The sequence below is a fragment of the Phlebotomus argentipes genome, unplaced genomic scaffold (assembly GCF_947086385.1).
Source record: "Phlebotomus argentipes unplaced genomic scaffold, Phlebotomus argentipes genome assembly scaffold_18, whole genome shotgun sequence".
In the NCBI taxonomy this organism is placed as follows: domain Eukaryota; kingdom Metazoa; phylum Arthropoda; class Insecta; order Diptera; family Psychodidae; genus Phlebotomus; species Phlebotomus argentipes.
The window spans coordinates 10,706,667-10,720,662 of NW_026776177.1; the positions used below are offsets into that span (position 1 = coordinate 10,706,667).

Here is a 13,996-nt window from a genome sequence, read left to right on the forward strand (position 1 = left end):
CAAGTTTGGGTTTCATAGTACTTGAATAGTGATAGTCGATGGCACACCAATCTTTTTTTTTCACATCAATACCATAAATGCCTGTTCACCTACAAACACTTTGGCTTAGGATAATAAAGCTGTGGATGATAACAGATAAATATTTGTGTGTGTTTGTGATTGACAAGGTGGAAATTAATCTCATGGAAGTGGCCAAGGGAGTCCCGTGAAGTCCACTGGACCGCCCAGACCAGCATCTGCCTCCAGCAGACTCATGATCACTGCCATTGCGGCCTCGTCGTTGCCATCAGTTGTCCCTGCCTGGTTGGGCGCATCCCCAGTTGTCATCATCTGCAGGACTTCCGTGCTGGAGTGATTTGGATGCACAATATTGTTCCTCACTTGAGAGTAGCCCGGTAGCGTTCCGTTCAATCTCTGCTCATTGGGCGGTGCAGTGCGCCGATCCAGCGCCATTTCGCTGTTTGAAATGCTGCTCTCGGACATTGCAATGTGCTGATGAGGATTCGTCTCTGTGGTCTCAGGATCTGGACTGCTCTCTGATGAGGAATCTCCCACTCTCCGCTGGTGATCCAGAACTTGTTCTGCTATTTGTCGACCAATCTTGCTCGCTTCAATGTGAGTGTTTATCATCCTATGCATCTCCCGACCATTGCCTGATTAAAGAATCACACAATGTCAACTCAAGATACCATCCAAAAACCCAAATTCATATACGCACTCTGGTTGAAGAAGTCAAAATGACCTGGAGCATTGCTCTCTGCAGCTCCATTCCCTGTTCTGTACATGGTACCGTTGGCGACATTACCACCACAACCCAGTTGCGGTTCCACACGCTACGTATTGGTTTCAAGAAACGGATACTCATCGGTAGTGGATGTGAAACTGTTGCGGATTTGTTTCCTGTTCTGTCTCTGAGGGCAATCGGAGAGCAATAATACCTTATTGCCCTCCGACTATGAACATGATACAAATGAGAAAGGTTTCAGTTTCTGATTCCCAACAAGAAATGCTTTCGTTCTTGTTTCACAGATTAAACATGTATAGAATAAGCCATATGGTGTCCCTAAATTTTATGGCCCACAGAAATTTCAGACCTCTCAGACCCTCATAAAATTTACCCAATTTTCGGCACTCTACCTGATTGCCCTCAGAGGAGAAACGAGTAAGACCAAGTATTCTTACTATTTCCGAATGTGGTCAAGAAATGCCTCCGTATGGTTTACGGAAGAGTTTCTCGTAATACCTGAAACCGGTTCAAAATTCCATGATGCGCTCGAGGGAGAAAAGTAGTGCAATAAAACATCTGTTTTACAGAAAATAGGCAGAGAAAATGCAAAGTATGAAAAAAAGGGTCATAAAACAAGGCTCGGGTGTCGGGATGAAGCAATGTTGGGAAATTCCTTCACTAAAACTCATCTGAGTTGTCGATTTAGTTGAGTTCTGGTCGTGGTTGAATGCAGAACGAGCAGAGTGCAGTTCTTCATCGGATAATAAGGTGAGAAAAATTGCATTTATTTAAGTACATTTTGGTGAATTTTCAAAATGTGCATTGATTATGCTGTTGTAAAATAAATTGAGAGAAAATTTGATCTAAATTCTGCGCGTATAAACAGTAAAATTTAATAATTTTATCGTTTTTCAGATGGACAATGAAGCCGCGGGAAATTTCACGGATTCCGGGATAAGATGACGCCGGAGAGTGCTAAAGGTGGCCAGATTCAGCATAATCAACATTGCCGTTTGGACAAAATTATATATTTTAATTGTATTGGATTCCATACAAGAAATAAATACGAAATTGCTTCCAGAAATAACTACGAAATTATTTCTTGCAATAGGAATGAAAATATTTCTTGATTGAATTACGAAATTGTTTCCTGTAGTAAGTATGAAATTATTTCTTGCACTAGTAACGAATCGATTTCTTGAAATGTCTCGGAGGGCAATTATCCCTTTTTTTTGTTCGAGGTTTATTGCCCTCCGCGCCCGAGCGTAGGGGCAATAAAAAAAAGGGATGATTACCTACCGAGACATTTCAGGAAATCGTTTCGTCGAGGTAAAAGTGAAACGCATCCAATGTAAATTCCCCATAAGCGTTATGGGTCGGAAACAGTTTCTTGAAACCTATACGTAGCGTGTGGAACCGCAACTGGGAAGAGCTGCTATCGTCAACTTTGCTGTCCGATCTGCGAAAATTGGGGCAAACATTACTATATGCAATTTCAAAAATTATTCACACGACAACTCACAATATAACAGAGTTCTTGGCTATTAAATATTCAACATCTTTTGTCCATGGGTTCCGGAATGATTTCCATTCGCTCTGGAGACGCACGAAACTGCCGTCTTTTGTGCGCAAGCGATAGACAGGAGTTGTGATTCTGTCGGAGATTTGCAGAGCGGACTTGTGGGACTCCGCCAGGGAGGGAATGTCCTCATGATGATAGTATTCATACATACTCGTGCCGAGGAGTTCCTGAGGCAGAAAGCCCAGGATTAGAGTAGCGCTGAAAATATTCAAGATGACTTACAACTTTGATATAGACAAATTGCCTTTTCTCACCGTTGATCGACAAAGAGAAATTTCCCGTCCATGGCGTGCCTGGAGATGAATTGAATGCTCCTCAGATTTAGATTATTGTTGATCGGTGGCGTGACGTTGGGCACAAAGATGTTTGGCGGAATTCTGCCGATGGCCACGAGACAGCTGAGATTGCACGAATCTCCGTCACCGTCGCTCTCCTGCTCCTCGAGACCAATCTTAGCCGGCGCCCAGGACTTGAGGTATCCCGTGCATTGAATTACGGAGTATTTCTTATCGCTGTTCATCTGCTTCTTTCGCCTATGACCATTGGTTGAGCCGTCCATCTCCTCCTTAACCTGCACCGGCACTTTGCACTTCATGCGACAAAAGAATGATCGCCTGGCCCCTGGACAGAGTCTAGACAAGCCCTGTGGCACATCGGTTTTCACCGGAAGCATCGCTGAAAATGTCCCAAAACTTGTAGATTAATGGTAAAATGCAATCAATGAGATCTCAGTGAATACTTAAGGAGATTCTGTTCTTTCTCTAACGTGTTTAGTGTGACTTCTAAAAGTTAGCAAACTTTTACTCACTCTTGGCGTCGATTAATCTCTCCCTCGGACTCAAATCTGACGACGAGAGTTGCTCCTTGACTTTGGCCACATCCTTGGGGTGCAGAATGTCGAACCAACTCTGCCCAAGTAAGTCTCCTTGGGAGTAATTGAGTACCTGTGACACAGACTCGGACACGTAAAGTATCCTCCCTCTGTCGCAACCCACAACAAAGAGGAAGCCCTCGGCAGCCTGCAGAATCAACATCTTCAACTCCTCGTCCGAGAGAAAGGCGGGCTTGTAGTGTCCCTCAGTGTAGGAATGAACGGCCCCTCGAATGGTCTTGAGATGCTGCACCGCCATCCTCAGCACCGTGAGCTTGTCCAGCTTCCTCGACATGGCATGGCAAATGGGCACCATTGAGGACAACTCCATTATGTAAGTGTTCATCTTGTCGCGCCGCCTCTTCTCAATTTCACTGTGATTTTGTCTGCGAGCGGAAAATCATGTCGAGAGTTAATTGGAAAAGTGAGACTGTGATGCTCAAATTTCACTGAAATGCAATTTTCTCGCCGGAAAATTATCTGATTGACTTTCTTTCACCCTTCTGGCCTCACCTTGACCATATATTATCGTGCAGCCCATCAATTTGTGAGGCTTCCTCACTGACCATGCTCTCTTCACCTCGATTCACTCTGAACTACTTGATAAGTGGTGACAATGCTTCTTTGTCATGTAAAATGTAACTCAAAAATATTCTCCTGTCTATTGTGATAATTTTAAAATGATTCTCTGCCTTTTCCCACCATTTTCCGCCCCTCGTGAGGTCATCATATATTATTATAATGAAACGATGTTCATGATAGATATTTTTGTATTTATATATTTGCTTACTTCTTATTATCCTCCGTTCTCACAGACTTCGCATCATCTCCCGTATCCTCCTCCAGGTCACTGTTTTCCCTGTGGCAGAGACAAGAGGGATTGAATTACCATTTAACCTGTTGAATTACACCCCAAAGGGGAAGCATTGAAATCCCAGAGGCAATTAATTTACACAAAGTCCCATTGACGCAATTTTCAAATCAAATCATCAAAAGGACTGGAAATTCTGAGCTCAACACTGGAAAACCCCATAAATTCCAACTCAATTAGCTTTACAATAGTTATGACGCTGTTTTCTTGTAAAATTGTTGTCACGACGGCTTGTGTTAGGGTGGTTTTCTTCAACTTGTTGCACTTTTGTATGGATTCCTTCGTCATTGGAACTTGTTCAGTCACTTTGCTCAACACATTGTCTTTTAAATAGCAAACACGGAAAGGCTGAACTTACGTGTAGGAGCATTTCCTCTTCCTCAGATGCCCTCTGACCATATGGTTGGATGATGAGTTCTGCGAATGGCTGTTGGTTGTGTCAGTTGTACTCATGGAATTTGGATCCAAACGGTCGAGATGATGATTGGGCATCGAGAGCTCACTTCCACTCATAAAGACACAATTTCCACTGCAAAGAAACAATTTCTCCATCATTTCACGAGCACTAGAATCGCCATTCTCATCAGCAGACTTTGTCGTTGTCTGTTGAGTGTTGAGATCGAAGTAGATTTGCTGCCCGAATTGTGGCTGTTGCGAACAACTCGAGACGCCCAATTCCGTCAACTGATGAGGCTTCAACTCCTCCAGCGTGAGAAACTCTCGCTCCTCGTCCGGAACTTGAAGGAGTCCCGAATAGGGAAGATCTTGTATTGAGAGATTCCGTGCGACCATCTTGCCAATTGTGCGTGAATGAATTGCACAATGAATAAAATTCACACTGCAATCTCTAAAGCCAATCGTCAATTGATCACACACGCAAATGATGTTTTTAATAACCCTCCGGATCGCGTGGAGAAAAGTGGCACCACAAATTAATCAAAGGCAAAGCTTCCATTGAAACAACCCAATGGAAAAAGGATGATCCACCGATCAGACGTCAATCGCGGCTCCCGTTTAACTGAATTTTCCACAGAGACCACAAATGCTTTTATAAGGTGGGCTTTCTGCGGTGAATAACTGCATGTATTTCACTTCTCACTCGCTCTCCGACTTGGGGCGGAAAATCTCTACTTTTCCCAGGCTTTGTGAAAATGTGAGACAGAGAGAGAGAGAGAGCGCGCACGAATTGTACATAAGGTGGAAAACCATGTATAATCTCATCCAGCCAGCAAGCTCGTTTTCCCACTGTGGCGCATGCCAGGAGTGAAATGTGATAATTTCCCACAGAGGAGTGCATGAAAAGGGGTTGGACTTGAGTTCCATTTGTTTATAATTGCTAAACTGGCGATACATTTCAAATATGTCGTCATACATTTTCCCAGAAAGCTTGAAACTCTTCAAGGATATGATTTGACGGAGGGAGTCCTGAGTAAATACTTGAAAAAGTCAAATTCAATCTTTACAACTCATTGAGATATTTCTATTTAAATCAATATAACGTTTATTACAGAAAAGTATCCGGAACTGCATGTAATTGTGTGTATTTCAGAAAATATCACATCGTGAAAAATTGAATGGGAAAATGTCGAGAAGAGCGGAAAAATTATAATGAATTGACTCGTACAACCAGCCTCTTAATCGGATTGTTTCAACTGGTCGTCGGTCGATTATGTAATCTTCAATCTGCCTGGAATGATATGGGAGAATTGGCTGGTGAGACAGAGATGCACTTCAGCAGTACGACAGTCGCACGCTCGGCGTGATTACAATATTTTCTGCATAAATCGAATATAGTTGCTGCAATTGATGCAGCAAATTATGGAATTGTGTCGTAGGAAAAAGGAAATTAGATGCGAATAGATATCTTAAACTACAAAGTGAGGGCACTAAACTTTCTACAAAAGAATGCTTATCTCATTGATCTGACAAGGAAAAGAATACATGATTTTTGGCTACTGAAATTCCCTAATTCTCTTGGAAAATAAGCATTTAACAATTTCTGTAAGTAAACTATATATGAACAAACTAGTAATACAATTTATAAATAAATATTGCAATAATAATGCTTCCCATTGTAAAAAATCTATTCACTGGACAATAATTCCAAAGCTCCACCCACTCATAGGACCCGCCCTAAAAAGCAATTAATAATAAAGGCTCTGCCCACAAGTTCCTCCCAATCTGTGACATAAAGGACTATCATATCTGACTGCTATCTAGCTCAATAATTTCCAACTCCTTCCTCTGTTAATGCCATGTGCTATTTTGTGCAATTAATGCCTTCTGTGTCCTGCTAATCCGTCTCCACTTTGATGTATTGAGCCAATTTAAATGGGATTTGACGCATGAGATTTTTCAATAAACACCTCACGATGGCTTTAAAACTGATTATTAGGGTACAATCGATACAACTGTGGAAAAAATATGGGATAATTGGCATTGTCTGGAATATTGAATCTATTCACTCCTTTTTCTCCATTCTTTCTTCCCTCAATGGCCAAAGCGTGAATTATATTATCCATTGACTCGTGACACCTGAGAACATTTCTTTCCCTGGCAATTAAAAGTTTCCTTCTTCGCATTCGACGAATCGGCCTTTTTTCTGCTTTCAAAAGCCAGACAATCTCAATGAATTGATTGTACTTCTATTTAACATATCATTCTTCTCTCCTTCCACATTTTTCCACCTTGATGTTCTCTCAGGAGCTCAATTTCAATGAAGTGATGTCACTTGTCTGCCGCAGAGCATCGCATCTCCTCCTCCGAATGCATTCAATAGTATAATGTGAAAAAAATACTCCTCGCCAGATGGGGGATGGAAGTTTTCGACGAATATGACAATAACAGTCATTGAGTGACGATGGGAACTGAGTGACTCGCCTACCTGGGAGAGATTCAGTTCAGATTGGATACTCTGGCGTCATTCTAATTGTGCGCCTTTTCAATTACACGCAACAATTAGTTCTCCTTTTTAGGAAAAAAGGCCATAGTTGTCAGAAACAGATGAGCCTCACCTCAGGAGGGAATTCATCCCTAAACTCAGAAAGGACCTTTATTGCTTTCGCACTCCAGACGCAATAGCTGGAGTTAATATTTTGCGGTTTTGCTGACACAATACCAAAGAAAACAGCTTCAACATATGCGAGAAGATGCAATTCATCACAACTACCAGTGAGAATGTTTTCATCCATTTTCATTGTCACAAACACACCAAGAGATTTCCTTGTAAATAATACTATTTACAATTCTCACGATGCATTTGTGTTGAGAAAATAATAGTGTGTCGATTTTTTCTCACATTATATAACATGAAATTAATCCTAATACCATTGTTTCAGACTGGCTTAATAGATAAACTAATGGTTCCGCTCTTGATCAATTGCCTAAAAATGCCCTTTCTCGGTACTCACTGTGATTTATGAGAATATTTGTCCACAAACTATGAGATTCACATTGAATCTCGCTCACAAACAGTCACACATATCGCACAAACTTTCACAGTACTTCAAAACACACAGTAAGATATCACTTTTCCTGGAACGAGATAACACGTAGAGATCCTTATTTAGCTCATTCTGCAGGAGTTTTCGCAGAAATTTCACTGAATACAGCCCAAGTAGTGCGGAAAGTGTTTGGAATTGAAATAAATTGAGACGGAGATTAGAGCCGCGAACAGCTGAAGTATTCAATGATATGCTGTGAAGGTCGCATATGTAATAATTGCACTTTTTTCGCGACAATCTCACTATTCTCGCACACCAACACATGAGAATCGTGTAGAGAATGTAAACAAATCAGTACCATTTGAGCGTTGCAGTGCAGGGATTTTAATTCAAGTGTGTCTTAAGCCTGGAGCGCTGGGCGTTTTTCCTTTCCCTCAAGATTGTCATTTGTCTGGGCATAGCCGGTTCCGCCTCGCTGGAGAGGAATGATGTCCTGTTCGGTGAGTTTCTCATTTGTCAGCGGGTGAATCATGTCCTTCTTGATGAACTTCTCCACGCACTCCATCGTGACCACGTCTCCACTGCAATGAAATGAGAATTTAGTGTGTATTTGACGGGACATTGTTCAAGAACGTACGTCGGACGAAGAACTGCACACGGAACTGAGTTGCTTAGAATGTCGTGAGTCACTGGACACATGTAGCGACTCTCCTTGGCGATCAGAGACTTCTTGTCGTCAGGATCCTGCACCAAAGTGAACTTCACTTCAATCAAGTCCGTAGCCTTCAACGGTTGCCCGGAAACTGGACAATAGATCGTCTTGTCTGGCTTTGCCACCTTTAACGCCTTGGCCGTGGGAGCTTGTGAAGGTAGCCAGAAGCTGGGCAATTGCTTGTCCCTCCCATTGACCATGTTGGAGATTGAGGAAGATCCTCTGGAACCGCTGCTCGTCGATGGGCCCTCCAGCACTGAATCGCTAACAATCTTCGTCTCTGTCTTGATGAACTTTTCAAGGAGTTTACGTTGCTCAGAAGCTGCACTCTCTTCCTTCTCTGCGTCCTCATCCTTGCGCTGCTTCTTGTACTCCTTCAGCTTCCGGCAGTACTCGACCTTCTTCGTGACCATGTACTGTAGGATGGCCTCTTTGTCGAACAAGTGGCCGTCTTTTCTGTTCAACGAAAGCGTGGGTAAGACAAGGATTCTAGACTTCTCAAAGAGAGGATGGCTTACGTGATTACGGGATTTGCACAAGGCTGCAAGGAGAGAGAACAGCAATCGAAGTTCTTCACTGAGTCCTTCCCAAGTCGCTGACTGTTTGTTCCATATCCAGACGTTTGGGCGTCCTTCCTCTTTTCGTGATAGGTGTAGACGGCTCCTGCTGTGCAATTCCTGGCGTGTCTGGTCATTTTCGTCCAGAGTTTTTCAAGACCCTTCACTGTTTTTCTCTAATGTTTATTTTCTGACAACTTCAACATTTTCTATGTGAAAACATCGAAAAATCCAAGGAATGCAAGTAGAGCACTCTGGCGGTGAGTTATACAGAACTGAGAGAGGAATATTTGAAGGCACAAAACGTGGAGAAAACCGTTAATAAAGGAGCGCTTTTCTTTCAGAAAGGTAATATCGACGAAATCCCTTCAAATTAATGCGCAATCCTTTAAACTAATAATTTACCATTCTCAACTCTGTAAACATAATGAATTATAATTCTTCAAAGCGTGACTTTAAATATAGATGAAATGTGATTGATTTCTATAAAAAGCATGATTAATGTAAAGAAATCGGCATCGTTGGAGGTCAATTCAATATAGTTGTGCCGAAAAAGCTGTTTGTTGATAGAATTGATATCAATTTAATACACGCGACTTTGGTGAGAAAAACGACGTCAACTGATTTTTCCCATGCACAGTTGCTCTTCAATTGATCTCTGGGATTTCGTAAGACAAGACCAATTTCCGCATTAAAGTGCTGCTCTCACATTCTTTTGTCAGGTTCCCTTTGTCGTCACAAATGATCATGTGAGTTTGAGCAAACTTTCCTGTCCAGTTTCGTCAGACTTTTTTTTGCATCTCATCACCAAAAGGCGCACAGACAAATTCTTCGCGGAGGGTAAATATTTTTCTAATTCAATAAATTAACCGAGACGGTGGCAAAATAATCTGCAGTGTAGAGAGACACGGCAAAAGCTCCTCCCTGTGTCTCTTCTGGTCTGTTCAGTATCACACTTCCAGTGCTGAGCTTGGTGCTGAGTTTGATGTTCTCCCGTCGTGTTCAGTTGATAAGAAACCCGAGTGATTATTTCTCACGCCAATGCTGGAAGAGATTCACAATTAAAGCGGCAGTATCGTGGAGAGTCGGCCAACTGGAGAGTCGATTTGTGAGTCTGCTGCCGAAGACTTCGTCCAGTGTGTGTCTCTTCTGGAGGAAGATGATTGTCTGAGGCGACAATTCTAATTGCTAAATTGTGTAATTATTCCACATTACTTCGCTCTGAATTGCGCAAAATTTCTTAATTATTTACTTGGTGTGAATGATCTCTTTGTGTCTCTGTTTATAATTAAGCCCCATTTTATTAGGAAGTGATAATTGTGGGGCCGCTGTGATTCCAAAACCATGTTATTGTGATGGAAATGCGAGTGGAAAATATTCTGATTTGATAGTGAGTGAACTGATTTGCAAATATCTTTGCAAATCCGCGCTTTTGTTTCCCCATTCAGTGGATGACAGATAGCGGAAAAGTGTGTTATCATCAGCATATTTCTGTGGGTGGAAAAATTTACTGCATTCTCATTTTTTCCCCTAGATCTGTGGTGTGTGTGTGAAATTGACTTATCTAGCAGAGGAGTCTGATATTTTAGGGAAAGTTTTGGTGTCGGAAATTATAATTGTGCTCGTCAGGTCAAAGTTGCATTTTTTCTGTCTCGGTATTTCAACGCTTTCCGCCGCTTCGTATTGATAAGTTCCTAATTTTTATATTGATAATGTGAAGGAGAGGCGAGCAATTCAAGTTCATAAAGCTAAATGAAGCTTCAGATTACGAATTGTTATAATACAAGCTAATTATTGAATGGGTTTTCTTATCAACCGTCATTGAATACAAATAGAAGCTCATGGTAATTTCTCATGAGATGAATATTGACTATAGAAAAATAGGAAAACTACTTCCAAATGGTGATCTTGACCCAAAAAAGTGGACACTTCATGTTGTCACGCTCACAGACGTTGGCTTATCTTGGCGTAACGTGGCTCCTAATCTTGTTCTTAGGCACTTGAAAGTCATCGGAATTGATTGATATGTCGCGATATGGGTGGATATATTGTAAAAAATTTGAGGTATCGCTTATCAGAGTGTCACGAAAGTCCATAAATTCTAACTAACAAGTCCAGAATTTAAGTTTTCTGCCAACTTTCCATAGAGATTTAATTGATCTGCGTGCGAACAATGATGTCACTGATTATCATGTGCGGTAGTGGCAAGAGAAGTTGATAATTGAGCGTTGTCCTCCCCCTGCTGACGATACGCGATAATCATTCATGTGAACTTGTAGTGGGGTTTGTTGGCAGCATGTTGGTGAATGACTAAGATTTATGACTCTCTTGTGATGCTCTTGCGGAATTATTTGGTGTTTGAACTTTAATTCTCGGTGGCGTCGGTACACAGCGTGAAAGTGACGTTGAAACACCCACGTGGGCTCCATTTTCAATGCCTCCCGATCACAACTGATAAGCGAAATGAGTGGCAAAGCCGACGAGGGCTGTGTAAGCCTCGCAGTTCTTTCTGGGTCTCTTTCAAGTGTGATTGAAAGGAAAAGTGGTTGCTACTCTGCATTTTTAGTGCATTACTTAATCAATTATCTCTCCACTCTTCCCGCTGTTACTGACCCGTGCCAGATTGATAATTGCGCCTTTGTTGGTGCACCTCATTACAATATCAAACACAAGACACAGTGGCGTAGTGAGGTCGGATGATTCATGCTGATTGTGATTCAAATCAAACTAGATATGAATGAGTTGTGGATATTTTCACATTGATTTAGAGCAAGCTGCCTAAAAACCAGTAAGATGGAGTTGAAGTCTATTCAACAGAGTGGAATTCTTTCCGAAAAATATAATATATATATAGATAGATAATTTTAGATAATATAATATAAAAACCTTTGAGCTTTGGTCCGAATGTTTAACGAAAAACCATACTGAAACTTTGTATTTTTACACCATCGGTTATTTACCTTTAGAGCATATTTGAACTCTTTTTCCCTTTGGCAGGTACTCAAGAGGTATTTAGAGAAGGAAATCTCATAGGAAAGCTCGCAATAAGAGGAAGTAATGGGTAAGAATTTGCACCAAAGACATTCTGCTCGTGGGAAATTCCTTTCTGAGCGTGCTTCTGTTCTTCGGCAGAGCGGAAGAGGAGCGAGAAGGAGATTGAGGAGGACCTGGCGGCTCAGGAGCCGCTCAAGGGACAAGATGGCGAGAAGAAGGCCGTCGGGTTGCAGAGAGAACTGGGCTTGCTGGCGGCCGTGAACATCATCATAGGCGTGATGATTGGCTCGGGCATTTTTGTCTCCCCGACGGCGGCCCTCAAATACTCAGGCAGCGTGGGGATGTGCCTGGTGGTGTGGGCGGTGTGTGGTGTAATTTCCTTAATCGGTGCCTTGTGCTTCGCCGAGCTCGGAACTGTCGTTCCGCGCTCCGGAGCGGAGTACGCTTACCTGCTGGAATCCTTCGGGCGTCTCCACAAATTCTGGGGTCCACTGCCGGCCTTCATATGCGCCTGGATCTACGTGGTGGTGCTCCGACCAGCAGAAATAGCCGTAATCATGCTCACATTCGCCGAATACTCCATCCAGCCACTCAGAGACGTCCTGGGGCTGAGCAGGATGAGTACGGAGGATGAGGAGTTGTTTGTGAAATTAATAGCATTCCTGGGCCTCGGTGTCATCACTTATATCAACATGGTGAGCGTGAAGCTGTATGTGAGCATCAACAACATCTTTGGCTTCTGCAAGGTGATAGCGTGCCTCATTGTTATCGGCGGTGGGATTTACGAATTGGCCATTGGCAACACGAAAAACCTCACAAGTGGCTTCCAGGGGACAACCACTAATCCGGGATTTATTGCGCTCGCCTTTTACAATGGCCTCTGGGCTTACGATGGATGGTCCAGCGTCACCACTGTCACCGAGGAGATAAAGGCCCCAGAGAAGTGAGCATTTTCCACTCTTTTTCTCAATTATCCTTTTTCTCACATGTGCGTCTCTCATAGGAACATCCTGAGATCCATTGTCATTGCTGTGCCAATCATCACGGGACTGTATGTGTTCATGAACATGGCCTACATGACTGTCCTTAGCGCTGATGAGATGATGACTGCTCCAGCTGTCGCTGTGGCCTTTGGAGATCGCGTCCTGGGTCCATTTTCCTTCATCATTCCTCTAGGAGTGGCGCTTGCCACATTTGGCTGTGCACTCAGCATACAGTTTGGCGTGACTCGGCTGTGCTTCGTGGCCGGGCGAGAGGGACACATGCTGAAGCCTCTCTCCTACATCCACGTCCGGAGATTCACTCCTGGACCCGCCGTTGCCATGCAGGTAATCCCCACTGTCTTCAAACACTACAGGCATAGTGACTAAGTGCGCGATTTTGCAGGGAATCATCGCCTTCCTGTTCATGTTGGTGGGCAATATTGGGGAGCTGATTGAGTTCGCCTCATTTCTCATCTGGTTCTTCTACGGCTGTGCCACTGCGGCGCTCCTCATTATGCGCAAAACCCACGCCCACGTCCATCGACCCTACAAAGTGCCACTGATTCTGCCATTCATCACTCTCGCGGTCTCTGTCTTCCTGTCTGTGATGCCAATGATTGCGGATCCATCCCTCAAGTACCTCTTCGCCGTGGGCTTCATCCTGAGCGGCGTGGCGGTCTACGCGCCCTTCGTCTACTACAAGAAGAGACCGAAAATAATGGGTGAGTGGATGCTTTAGCACTTCATCTACCACACTGGTAGATTTAGTGCTGGCAATTCTACTTGAATCTTCTCAAATTCATGCAATTTCCATCGATTTTACAGGGAAATTCACGTTCCTAACCCAAGTGCTCTTCGAGGTTGTGCCATCTGAAAGTGAAAGTGCCGATTGAGATTTATATTTGTATCGTTAAGTTGTACAGCTAAGCTTTTTGTTATATAAATTAATTCGAGCGTTTGTTGTGGAGTTTCACTCGTAGTAAATCACCCATTCGACCCCCTTTTATCATCTTCACTCACTCGAAATGCGGGTTGAAGTCGCAAAATACAGGCACGAGACAGTGTGTAAATATTTAAGAAGGGCAGCTTTATAGTTTGAATGGGGTGATTTATGAATGGCAGGGACCTCTCACTTATTATACGCGTTCCGACAGATATGAAGGATAAAAATCGATGAGCGCTAAATATTGTATCAACAGAAATTGTGATGAGTCAGAGGTAATCTTGGGAGAAAGTGTTTCGCAAAGAAATTGGCA

At 42.9% G+C, this 13,996-nt stretch overlaps 3 protein-coding genes across 8 annotated transcripts; 1 reads left to right on the forward strand and 2 right to left on the reverse strand.

Moving 5' to 3' along the window:
• Positions 1-34: 34 nt before the first annotated feature.
• Positions 35-7,938, reverse strand: LOC132260159 (protein cycle). Of its 4 annotated transcripts, none has more exons than XM_059758115.1 (9): positions 7,853-7,938; positions 4,410-4,580; positions 3,971-4,039; positions 3,118-3,566; positions 2,564-2,984; positions 2,250-2,507; positions 2,155-2,186; positions 719-811; positions 35-653 (listed from the first exon to the last, which is right to left on the reverse strand). In XM_059758115.1, the coding sequence occupies exons 2-9, from the start codon at positions 4,562-4,564 to the stop codon at positions 181-183; spliced, it is 1,950 nt and encodes a 649-aa protein (XP_059614098.1). In that variant the 5' UTR covers positions 4,565-4,580; positions 7,853-7,938; the 3' UTR covers positions 35-180. The 4 variants fall into 4 exon arrangements, with proteins under 4 accessions (XP_059614098.1, XP_059614097.1, XP_059614096.1 ...); XM_059758114.1 differs by lacking the exon at positions 7,853-7,938 and adding an exon at positions 7,462-7,704; XM_059758113.1 differs by lacking the exon at positions 7,853-7,938 and adding an exon at positions 4,644-6,504.
• On the reverse strand, positions 7,855-8,983 carry LOC132260163 (nitric oxide synthase-interacting protein homolog). Its single transcript, XM_059758119.1, has 3 exons — positions 8,725-8,983; positions 8,132-8,662; positions 7,855-8,075 (listed from the first exon to the last, which is right to left on the reverse strand). Exons 1-3 carry the CDS (start codon positions 8,898-8,900, stop codon positions 7,895-7,897), a joined length of 888 nt encoding a protein of 295 aa, XP_059614102.1. The 5' UTR covers positions 8,901-8,983; the 3' UTR covers positions 7,855-7,894.
• Positions 8,984-9,706: 723 nt separating this feature from the next.
• On the forward strand, positions 9,707-13,953 carry LOC132259801 (b(0,+)-type amino acid transporter 1-like). 3 transcript variants are annotated; one of them, XM_059757569.1, is made up of 6 exons: positions 9,707-9,960; positions 11,761-11,824; positions 11,896-12,700; positions 12,761-13,085; positions 13,144-13,462; positions 13,566-13,953. In XM_059757569.1, the coding sequence occupies exons 2-6, from the start codon at positions 11,821-11,823 to the stop codon at positions 13,631-13,633; spliced, it is 1,521 nt and encodes a 506-aa protein (XP_059613552.1). In that variant the 5' UTR covers positions 9,707-9,960; positions 11,761-11,820; the 3' UTR covers positions 13,634-13,953. The 3 variants fall into 3 exon arrangements, with proteins under 3 accessions (XP_059613552.1, XP_059613553.1, XP_059613554.1); XM_059757570.1 differs by lacking the exon at positions 9,707-9,960 and adding an exon at positions 10,180-10,256; XM_059757571.1 differs by lacking the exon at positions 9,707-9,960 and adding an exon at positions 11,218-11,551.
• Positions 13,954-13,996: the final 43 nt, after the last annotated feature.

Bases quoted from the DNA above. Each gene is read 5' to 3' on its own strand.
- LOC132260159 (XM_059758113.1), bottom strand. From the start codon at position 4,843: ATGGTCGCACGGAATCTCTCAATACAAGATCTTCCCTATTCGGGACTC. The intron at 2,985-3,117 runs GTGAGTAAAAGT...GGACATTTTCAG, and splicing joins GAGATTAATCGACGCCAAGA to CGATGCTTCCGGTGAAAACC. The intron at 654-718 runs GTGCGTATATGA...TTCTTTAATCAG, and splicing joins TTTTGACTTCTTCAACCAGA to GCAATGGTCGGGAGATGCAT.
- LOC132260163 (XM_059758119.1), bottom strand. From the start codon at position 8,900: ATGACCAGACACGCCAGGAATTGCACAGCAGGAGCCGTCTACACCTAT. The intron at 8,663-8,724 runs GTAAGCCATCCT...TTCGTTGAACAG, and splicing joins TGTGCAAATCCCGTAATCAC to AAAAGACGGCCACTTGTTCG. The intron at 8,076-8,131 runs GTACGTTCTTGA...ATTTCATTGCAG, and splicing joins TGTGCAGTTCTTCGTCCGAC to TGGAGACGTGGTCACGATGG.
- LOC132259801 (XM_059757569.1), top strand. The intron at 12,701-12,760 runs GTGAGCATTTTC...CGTCTCTCATAG, and splicing joins GAGATAAAGGCCCCAGAGAA to GAACATCCTGAGATCCATTG. The intron at 13,463-13,565 runs GTGAGTGGATGC...TCGATTTTACAG, and splicing joins GAAGAGACCGAAAATAATGG to GGAAATTCACGTTCCTAACC.